At 33.2% G+C, this 11,808-nt stretch overlaps 1 protein-coding gene and 1 pseudogene across 1 annotated transcript; one reads left to right on the top strand and one right to left on the bottom strand.

Annotated features, from left to right (window-relative positions):
* Positions 1 to 1,706: 1,706 nt before the first annotated feature.
* LOC146949937 (uncharacterized) lies at positions 1,707 to 3,564 on the bottom strand (annotated as a pseudogene).
* Positions 3,565 to 5,745: 2,181 nt separating this feature from the next.
* On the top strand, positions 5,746 to 11,287 carry LOC146949936 (organic cation/carnitine transporter 4-like). Its single transcript, XM_085745929.1, has 2 exons — positions 5,746 to 6,193; positions 9,977 to 11,287. Exons 1-2 carry the CDS (start codon positions 5,785 to 5,787, stop codon positions 11,149 to 11,151), a joined length of 1,584 nt encoding a protein of 527 aa, XP_085602055.1. The 5' UTR covers positions 5,746 to 5,784; the 3' UTR covers positions 11,152 to 11,287.
* Positions 11,288 to 11,808: the final 521 nt, after the last annotated feature.

Raw genomic sequence — 11,808 nt, 5'->3', positions numbered from 1 at the left:
TTCTAAACCTTTTTTATTATAAATTAATTCAAAACCATATTAATACATAAAAAATATTACTTTATTTTGTAATTTAATGACTAATTTTTTTACTAAAAGTGATTTAATAACTTAAGAATTTATTATTTTTCATAAATTTGAATTTTTAAATAATAAAATATCACATAAATGGCAAGTCATTTATTTAAATGCATCCTAAAAACCTTCGCGACCATTTGACTAAAAAAATTCATATATACAATCTCATTTAACTCAATACACTAGTATTAAATAAAGTTTATTTTGTCAAAAAATAAAAAAAGAGTAATGAATATATATATATATACCAATATACAAATTGATGCTTTATTTTTGGGTTAGATTTTGTATTTCAAATTTAACTTCATTTAAACTATCTTATCCTTTTTATAATATTATCTAAATTATTTATCAAAAAATTAAATTCCATTAAATTAGTAATTTTTTTTTTTTGATAAGCAAGGAAAAAGGACAGACATCAAGAGGAAACATCGACATATCAACTAGGTTGGCACCCCGAGAAACTTCCATCCTATGCCGCCAAACTCTAGAGATTTTATTAAAAAAAAAGGGAAAAATAATTACAAAGGAGGGGGGACTAGGGCAAAACCCTCAAAAGAAAACATAAAGGAAATAAAAAGCAGAAAACAAAAACAACCAAAAAACAGATTAAGGAAATCTGTAGTTAGGTAAACCACATCTATCCCGAAAGAAAAGGTTTATGAGACAGATATAAATTCTTTAAAGCAATCCGAGTATCAGAATTATTGATACCTCTAACATTCCAATAGAGAAAATTCATGGAGCAGTTGTGTTGTGAGTTCGGACTCAAAATTACACCAATACAAACTATGATGTGTGGAGGAAAGGAAAGTAGTAACCAATATCAAAGTAAACACAAGCAATAACAACAATAACAGCACCTAGATCTAATCTAGGAATCAAAGTGAAAAGCACAAAACCACAAGCAAATGAAAGCAAGAAAGAAAACAATAAACACACCAAAAGATGATTACCTAGTTCGGTCCAACTTGACCTACTCTAGGGGAGAGATTGATCTCTCCAATCCACTATCAATGAGTTCTTAGAAAGAGATACAAATGGGTTACAAGAAATTAGCTTCAACAAGCTCACAAAGAACAACCCCAATTTCTACCCATTTTCCCAATCTCACCAATGAACAAGACACTCAATGATTTTCACTCACCCAAGGTGTCTACAATGTTTCCCAACCCAAGAGAACTATAATCAAAGACCCTCAACCCTAAAGTTACCTCCTTTGATTTCTCAAGTTTCTCTCTCTTCAAGCTCTCCTTCAAAATCTGCAAAGAACACTTAAATAATACCCTGCAACTGTCTAAATCGTGTCACGTTTTCCCAAATCGTGACACGATTGATGCGTACGACCCAAGGTACGACCAACCTTATCCTGAAAACTTGCCCAACAAGCTGAAAATCGTGACACGTTTTCCCAAAATCTTGTCACGATTGGACACTCAGAAAACATGCTCTCGGCACTACCAAAATCGTGACACGCTTGCCAAATCGTGTCACGATTTCTCTATTCCTCACAATCACAAATTGAAGGCATACACAACAAGTTGGATGATTACCACCCCGAGAACGGGTTTTAGTAGGTTGCTTTGCTAAGACCTGTTGTACTTTAATTTTCTGTTTTTGTTTCCTTGTTAGAACCGATGTGAAGTCTTCAGCAGTTGATGTTTCATCATATTCACGAACTCTATCCCACAAATCTAGACCGTGCTGAATATTCTTGTTGGGATGTACTTCTTGTTGTTGTAACTCGGCAATCACTTGCTCCTCTTGAATTGTCGTGGGCATGCTAGCACTTACAGCAAGGGACCGCTCTACAATCACGGGTGACACCAAGGAATGGCTTGACACAGAATGCACATCAACGTGCTCAACACTATGTTTCTCTGGAGAAGTAATAGTAATTATGTGACCTGAAGTAGTGATGTCTTGGGATTCATCCGTCGAATCATTCACAATTGGATCAATTACAGGCAAAGGAGGCCGCATGTCTTAACTAGGCATAAGTACCGCTGCCAAATCAAGAGGAATGGAATCATTAGCACCCTTGGATGCCGAGATTGGGCTCCCTTCTCTATTTTGAGACACATTATCATCCACATCATCATGCACGTCAACGTGCTCAATAGCAAAAAAAGGAGGAACCGAAACTGTCGGAACCGAATGAACTTTCTCATTACTAGTTACCGTGAGAGTTGCTGCTTCTAAAGATTTTTGTACGTCATCGTGCTCTACGATTGCTGCCAATTCCAAAACAGGTATATCGGGCCGAGGTAAAGTACCTTGAGGAATTGCATCTGAAACATCTTGCAAGATATGGCGGAAAGAACCTACTGCAACATCTCTTTGGGGAATAGACTGTGTCACATTCTCATTAGTAGTGGCAGCTGTTGGGACAGCAAATTGAGTCGCATTTTCATTAGTAGTGACAGCTGCTGGTAGGGGAACAACAGCTTGTGTCGCAGTAGCATCATCGGTGACAACTATTGGTGAGGGAACATCAGCTTGTGTCGCAGTAGCATCAATGGTGGCAATTGTTGGTGGGGGAACAACAGGGACGTAACATAATGTACAGGAGGAAGAAGCTCCTTTCACAACACAGGGCTGATTGTTTGTTTTAGGCACTTGTTTTCTCCCACAGTCATTAACCTTTGCCGCCTCAGGATTCAACCACTTGCAATTCGTGACATTATGTCCAATGACATAACAATGATGACAAAATAACGGCCGTCGTTCATATTGCACTTCCACCTTAAAGGCAAACCCCTCTCGTTCAACAAGAATTTCGTCATAAACCCGCTCTGATAAGTCGATATCCACAAGAATGCGTGCATAGTGTCCAAAGGCTCTATTGCATGTCGGCCCATCAATAGAAATTGGAGTACCCACGACAGTTGCTATTTCTTTCAATGTTCTCTCACGCCAATATTCCTGAGGCAACTCAACAAGTCTGATCCATAGTGATGCATGTGTCTGTGTCTGAGAGTTATGATTAAAATCCTTCGTACATTGAGAAAGACGAAGGAGACCCGGTTGTAGTGATACAGCACCAGCCATCCAAATGCGACTAAGATCATCCGGATGTTCGAATAAAAAATCGTAGTAACCCCTACCAAGGGGAACCATCTTCCATTGATGAACCATCTTCCAAACCTTGCCTAATTTAGAAGCTAAATCGCGAGCGGTGTATGGTTTGTCGCCTTTAGACAAGGTTAGCCGTCCCCGTAGCGCAAAGTGACATTCTGCCAGGCCCTTAACATACTCGTCCTGACCTATTCAGATGGCAAGGGAATCGCTCTTGATGCAAGATATCGGGTAAGGAGCCTCCTCGGCCAGAGAGGAACGAAAACCTCCTACTGCTGCCGCAAAAGATTTGGGAGGGGCAGTGATCAGCTGTGCGGCTGTGACAAATGTTGAAGCATGTGAATTCTGTGCTGGCATTAACGATAAAGAGGCTGGAACTGTCAATTCCGCCTGCCAATCGAACGGCATGGCAGAAAGTCTTGAAGCAACAGTCAGTGAGAACAATTATAAAGTAGATGCACACGATCACAATTGGTTGGCTGTGAACCCAATCCAAAGAACCGTAACACCACTTGGAGTAAACAATTGCTTTGTATGTTGCAAATCAATTCCACCAATTGATGAACAAATGACACGTTATCACCAAAAGCATAAGTTAGGAGTTTAATCAAAACCAATTGAAGCAACAACAAGGTAAATGCTACAGTGGTTCAGATTAGTGAAGCAATTTGGCAAGGAAATTAGTAATATATTTATATATATATTCTTCTATTTTATAAAGGGGATAGGATAATTGTGGGCTGGGTTCTCGTGAGCTTAGCTCAGTTGGTATGGACAATGCATAGTATATGCAAGATCCGGGGGTTCAAACCCCGACAATCCCAAAAAAAATAATAATAATTGTGGGCTGGTTTTTTCATTATCGCAATTATGCCCTTAAACAAAATAGTTTATAATAATGTTTTTTTTGAAGGAATAATCATGTTGTATTGTTAGTGTCATTTATAATGATAAAAATTTATATTATATTTTCTATCTTGTTTCTTTTAGATATTGTTGGTGTCATTTAAAAAAGATAAATATGATTTGTTGGATATATTATAATTTGAAAGACACAAACATCTATGCCCTTAAATAAACTTTCCTATAATAATGTATTATTGTTAGCGTCATTATAAAATATAAGGATTTTTATTAAACTTGATATGTTTTTTTAGAGGTATATTTGCTATATTTTTGGTGTCATTGAAAAAGATAAACATGAATTATTGAGTTTGTTATAATTTGAATGCCACAATTATTTATACGTAGACTTTTAATCAAACTCAAAACTTCATGAAAAATACCGTTCATCTATTCTATATATAAAGTGGATAAGAAATTTTGAGATGGTTTTTTCAATATTTTAATTATACTCTTAAACAAAATTTCTTATAATAACTAGTGTTTAGAAGGGTGACCTCGTACCCTTCTATCCACCATTTTTATTGGGCCAATATTTATAAATTGTGAACAATAGTAATTATGAAATTTTGATTTGATTAAAGTTATTTTGGTTTTGATTAAAATTATACTCCCTCCGTTTCAAAATGAATGTCGTTTTAGGTGTTTACACACATATTAAGAAATGCAATGATTAAAAGAAAGAGAATGATTATTTTACCAAATTATCCTTATTAACTACACCCTCCGGTCACAAATATAAGCAAAAATCCATGTTTTAGATTCATTCAATAAATGATGTATGTGATCTTTATTGTAGACAACATACATTATTTATTGAATGAATCTAAAATGTGAATTTTTGCTTATATTTGTGACCGGAGGGTGTACTCCCTCCGGTCACATTTTATAAATATGACTAGATACATTACTTATTCAATGAACCTAAAAATGTGTTTTTTGCTTATAAATGTGACCGGATGGAGTATTGGTTAGTTTTAAAAGTAATACTTTGGAAGTAGTGTGCTGAGTATTAATTGGAGGGTACAATTGAAAAGAAAAAGTTATTATTGAATTGGAAACTGAAAGTGACATTCATTTTGAAACAATTTTTTTTGGCTAAAACGACACTCATTTTGAAACGGAGGGAGTAGATATAAATATTTTACACTTATATATCGTAACAAACTATATATATATATCTTTTTCGATGAAACCAACAATATACCAAATATAATATAAATACTCATCTTTATTAATAACATCAATGATATGACAATTTGATGTCATTGAAAAAGATAAAAATTTATGAGAAATGCAAACAAATGTCCTTGGAACACTTGTTTAGAAACTCAAAGAGGATTTTTTTTTTTTTGGAAATTGTGTATTTAACAAATTGAAATTTTAAAAAAGAACCTTTTCTACCTAAAATTTAAAACCCAAAATTTACAAAGAGGATTTTTTTTTTGGAAACTGTGTATTTAACACATTGAAATTTTAAAAAAGAACCTTTTCTACCTAAAATTTATATATATATACGGAGTATTTTTTTAAGGGAAAATTTATATATATTCATTATCGTTGAAAAAAATAAAATAGTTTCTTATTTGAATTGAGAATATTCTTAACTTTTCGACCAAATCCATTTTGTTCACAAAATTCTTGGACCAGTCTTATAAATATATGATTGAACTGACACTCTCTGCCAACCCACGTTTCCAAAGCAAAACGCACCAAACACAACCGATGTCGGCTACATTCTCATCCCTTTCCGATGATCTCAACTCACCGATCTTACCACCATCATCAAAAACCACCAATGAAACTGAAAAAATCTGCATCGATGAGATGCTTGAGAAATACTGTGGTGAGTTTGGAAAATGGCAGCTGAAACACTTCATTCTAACAAGTCTTGCTTGGGCTTTGGAAGCTTTTCATACTATGGTTATGATTTTTGCTGATAGGGAACCTGATTGGAAGTGTGTTGAAGGTATGGAGTGTTCCGCCGGTGGAAGTGTCTGCGATATGGCGTCGTCGTCGTGGCAGTGGATCGCCGGAAAAGATGCTTCTACGGTGTCTGAATGGAGTTTGATTTGTGGTGATAAGTTTAAGGTTGGACTTGTTCAAGCACTTTTCTTTGCTGGGTGTATGATTGGTTAGTTCACTCATTTTTCTCTTATCTCTACATTTTTTTTTATTGATTATTGTTGTATTTTATTGGGGTAATTGTTTCATCGTTTATTCAAATTAAAAGATAAAATGAATGAAATGGAGAGAAAGTATTATCAAAATCTAACCAATATATCTTTAGAGCTATAAGACCAACCATCAAGTTGGGAGGGGTTGTGATCATTCTAACTACGCTTATTCTTTATCTTTCAAAAAAAAAAAAACTATGCTTTTTCTTTAATTCAAATTTTATGTTTTTAGTCAAGATTTATTACTTCAATTTAATGTATAAGATATCCTAATATTTTTATATTAATTACTTCAATCATCTTTTATTAATTGTGTCACATATAAAATATTTGTTTATCTTATTTATCAAAATATTAATAAAATATTAGTTACATTTATTTTCCAAAGTAGTCCTTTTTATTGAATCTATATTTGTTAATTTTTTATTGAATTTCTTCTTATTCAATTTCTTTTAGGGAAACTTATCCAGTTGTTCTATTAACTATACTAAAAAATTATTATATTAACTATTTATTTTTTTGATTCCACTGACTTTGATTTTGGTGATTTTTGTGACTTTGTTTTATCTTTTTTTTAACTGTTTATTCATTCTCATTAAAATAATTTATTTTAATTATTTACTTGTCAACTAAATACACTAAATCCTTAAAAAATTAAATATACTAAAATCACCAAAGTTATCAATTGTCAATATCAACCAACTATTTGCACGGAGAGACTAATAATTTCATAACATTGTGATGGTCCACAAACGTAAATTATTTTATGAGTAATAAAGATATATTGGTTAGATTTTGATAGCCTCATAATACTTAATGAATAAGGCTATAAAAATAAGTGGCTTATTTTATGAGTAATAAAGATATATTGGTTAGATTTTGATAGTCCCATTACTAACGTGGCTGTCATTAAGTAGGTTAAGGGATGAAAATTTAAATGATTAAATTTTGCAAGGGTAATTTGTCAGGATTAACGATTACAGAGACGAATTTTTAAATAACCCCTAATTGCAGGGACGAAACATATATTAAAGCCTTATTTTTATACCTATATCAAAGGACATTCATCATCTTTTCGCAGAAATTCATTTATTTTATGAGTACATTTGAAAATGCAAAATTTTCATTGGAGGTCAATTTAACTAGTGTAAGTGTAAACTAGTTACACTGCATATCTCAATTATTATAATTTATCGTTGGTGAGGCTGCATTTAACTCAACCAATAGATGATTCTCAAGTTCACGTAGACGATGTTAAGGAATAGATATATTTGTAAATCAAAGATGACTCCTTTTTTACTTATATAAATTAGAAGGGATAATTAGTTTTTTTATCAATAAAGTTTTCAGCCAATGTCGTTTGTTGAAGAACGGAAAAATTGTTGAACTTCTTTATTTTATAAAAGAAATCTCACAATCTTAACTCGAGATTTTGTCCTTATATGGGCTATAAGTTTATTATTAAAATTATCAATAGCTAGCTTTGTTTTCCTATGAGAGAATAGAATAAATAATAATAATATTAATAAATAATAACTAGCTGTGAATGTTTTTCTTTTTTTTGAAAAGTTAGCTGTGAATGGTTTATAGACTATCATGAGAATAAATAATGTATTCATAATTTTCTCTAAGGTGAGAACATAGATAAGATAGATAAAGAATAAAGAAAAGAAAAAAGATGATGAGCCATGCGACAGGCGTGACTGACATGTACAACTTTGCTACTCCCTCCGTCCCAATTTATCTGAGCCCTTGGCTCATTTCACACAGATTAAGAAAAATGTATAAATAAAGGGGAAAGTGGAATATATTGTATTGGGAATGATAAAAGTAGTAGTATTATTTAGTGTTATATTGTATTGGGAATGATGAAAGTTGTATTGAAAATTGAAATGACTCAACTATTTTGGGACACTTTTTTTTTAAAAAATGGGTCAGATATTCCGGGACGGAGGGAGTATATATCAAAAAAAATGTACAACTTTTTAATTTCTTAAATAAATTTTCATCTTTTCATTTTAGTTAGAATAAAATTAATTCTCTTTCATTCTCTCCACACAGTCCATTTCTAGAAAATCTTTTCGATATTATATTTTACAAGGAGAAATGATATTTTGACAACCACTTTTTGACAACTTTTGCACAACTTTCTCTCTCATACTCACATGATGTTGTTATTCTCTCTCTTTCTTTTTCTCTCTCCATTGTTTTTGACCAATAAGAAGTGAGAAAAATAAATTGTCAACAAAGTTGTCATCAAATGAATGTCAAAATATCATTACTCTTTTACAAGACATCAAATTTTTGTGATAAGGGACGTGCAACTTGAGGGAAGTACTAAAGTCTAAGAAACCTGAAAGAGAAAAGGACCACAGCATACCTTTCACTTTATCTTTGTCGTCTTTCTAGTTCTATTGATTAATTTCTAGTAATTTAATTAGTTTACCAGTTCCACGGGGTTCTCATTTGGTTCCAAAATTTCCAAGAACTAGTGGACAACAACTTTTGAGGCAAATAATATAATAAGATAATAATGATAATGATAATATTACTAATAAAACAGTTACGTAGGCGATCCATTGTGTATTTCCATATTTCTGTTTGTATATATCCATGAAACTTGTGTGTCGGATCATAATGAAGATATCATAAGTTAAACTAAAAATATGCACCATATACTATATAGTGATTAATGTTTTGGTTTTAGATTGGGATATGCATGTAAAATTCAAATTATAAACCTGCCTCTTTCTTTACTAAAGTTTTATACTGACGTTAGAAATAGACACTCTCTTTTAATTAACTTACATATATATATATATATATATATATATATATATATATATATATATATATATATATATATATGTGTGTGTGTGTGTGTGTGTATTATTAAATCAATTTACATGCATGTATAGTTGTAAAATATTGTAAACTAAACTTTGTGTTATTTGTTACAAGTTTTATATTTTGGATAGAAAAATGCTGGTGGGTTATATTAGTTTTTAGGGTTGAACTTTGGACTTCCTTATAGTTAGTTCTTTAGTGTCCTTCGATCAGCACACCAATCAATCTGTCTATTTTGAAATTTTTAAATATAGTTTGACCAATATTGTAGAAAATATAGGTTGTAGTGGTATCTTGAGGGGATATTATGTGAGAGTGAAGGAATCTTTCTTAGGGGAATGGAATCATGCCAATGTGTTTCACTTTATAGTCTTTATTATCGGTCCAACAAAGAGAAATATCAAGAACAAGTTCATTTTGTACTCTCTATAACACTTGTTTTTTATTAAGTGAAATTTATGTGAATCTCATTATTTTATGTGAGATCAACTTTTAAATTGTAAAATTTATATGAGTTTCATCCAATAAAATAGTAAGTGTTAGAGAGAGTGTTTCATCAAAGAGAATGTTAGAGAGAGTGTTAAAGAGAGTGTTTCATCCAATAAAATGATCAACATTCTCTCAGACACTCACTAATAATATACTATATGTCTATATCCTAAGCAATTTGCTACTACATGTTTTTAATTATGAATGAGAACCAATATCAATCAATTTACGTCACAAATAAATTTGTCTTGTTGTCTCATTTATTTTTACTTTTAATTTTTTCATCCTTAAATTATATATATACTTCTTATTAAAAAAACATAATACATACTATTACAAGCTTTTCTAATAGCTGAATAATCATGACATAAAAACAACTTATGATTTTTATGTTGTCATTTCAGGAGCTGGAGTATTTGGACACCTTTCAGATTCATCTCTAGGAAGAAAGGGTTCTCTCATGGTTGTTTGTGCCCTAAACACCATCTTTGGCTGCTTAACAGCATTCTCCCCAAATTATTGGATCTATGTCCTCCTCCGCCTCCTCACCGGTTTCAGCACTGGCGGTGTTGGCCTTTGCGCCTTCGTCCTTGCCACCGAGCCCATTGGCCCATCAAAGCGCGGCATGGCAGGAATGTCCACCTTCTACTTCTTCTCGAGCGGCATAGCAATTCTCTCTGGCATCGCCTACACCTTCCAAACATGGCGCACACTCTACATTGTTTCCTCCATCCCTTCCATCCTATACATAATCCTTGTCCTTCCCTTCATCTCCGAGTCTCCAAGATGGTACCTTGTTCGAGGAAGAATAAACGAAGCGACTACACTCATGTCCACAATTGCTTCTTACAATGGAAAACACCTTCCAGACGGAGTTGTCCTTGCACTCGATGAAGAGGTATCAAATTCAAAAAAATCAACAAGTGATCTTGAATACAACCTAATTAGCTACGTGGAAAACAAGGATGCACAAGTTGGATCCATCATTGATGTGATTCGCTACCCAGTTACACGTATTAGGTTATTTCTAGCAATAGCTCTTAACTTCTTAGCCTCGGTGGTGTATTATGGTCTTAGCTTAAACGTTACAAACCTCGAAACTAACCTCTACATGAATGTGCTTCTAAATGCGGTCGCAGAGATGCCAGCATTCACGATAACCGCAGTGTTGTTGGATAGATTTGGAAGGAAACCATTGACAATAGGGACAATGTGGTTTAGTGGATTCTTTTGTTTGCTGGGGAGTTTTATGGGTAATGTAGGGGTGTGGAAAGTAATTAAATTGGTGTGTGGTGTTTTAGGGATATTCGGAATGGCGGGAACTTATAATTTGTTGTTTATTTACACATCGGAGTTGTTTCCTACGGTGGTAAGGAACGCAGCGCTTGGGAGTGCGACACAAGCCGCGCAAATGGGGGCGATTTTGGCGCCTTTTGTGGTCGTTTTAGGTAGTTGGATGCCTTTTGGAGTGTTTGCGGTATGCGGGATTTTAGGTGGGATGTTTGCGTTTTATCTGCCGGAGACACTGAATATGCCTCTTTATGATACATTCAATGGATTGGAGGCTGGACTTGCATGATGCTATTGCTAGATAGTTGTTTGTTTGTTTTTACAGTTATTATTATGTATACATACATGTTCTTTGATGATGGAAATGTTGGGATGAATTAATGAAGAATGATGCCAATTCTAGTGAGTTGAATATTAAAGAAAAATGTTAATAAGTGCTCGTTGCAAACATTAGATTGGCGACCCTTATACATGGGTTTTGTAGTTTTGTTGTCTCGGGTATCATAATTCTTTTTGACATTTGGTTTTGATACAGTTGAAAACAATGATTCAAGGAGTTTATCAAATGCACCAATTGTTTTGATGGGTAGGCTTATTTTGTCAAAAAAGTGGTAGTTTTTTTTTTTCTCAAAAAAGGTTACAGTTGGGAAATTGAATCTCCCGCCATTTTTGTCTAACCATCCCTCGTTTTATTAATCTAATTGTTGATTGACTAACCAAAAGAAACCAAAACAAAGGAGGAAAAAAAACATGTGGCTCGCCTACAACATGAGAGAAATGGTAGGAGAGGATCTAAATTCGTAGTGTTGAAACACAAATTATTTGTTTAAAAGGGTCACCTATAAAGGCCAATGTAATTTAGAAATATTATTTTTGTGTTTGAATTTTAGTTGAATCCTTGATATATATATATATTTTAGGGAGAATTACTTGATATATTTAGAAA

This window comes from Medicago sativa, chromosome 2 (genome assembly GCF_051527215.1).
Source record: "Medicago sativa cultivar Bolivia chromosome 2, Bolivia_mono, whole genome shotgun sequence".
Lineage (NCBI taxonomy): Eukaryota > Viridiplantae > Streptophyta > Magnoliopsida > Fabales > Fabaceae > Medicago > Medicago sativa.
Note: the sequence above shows the minus strand (reverse complement) of the source record. Positions and strands in the feature narration are given on the sequence as shown.

Excerpts from the sequence above, each read along its gene's own strand:
- LOC146949936 (XM_085745929.1), top strand. The coding sequence starts at position 5,785 with ATGTCGGCTACATTCTCATCCCTTTCCGATGATCTCAACTCACCGATC. Across the intron at positions 6,194-9,976 it reads CTTTGCTGGGTGTATGATTG|GAGCTGGAGTATTTGGACAC; the intron begins GTTAGTTCACTC and ends TTGTCATTTCAG.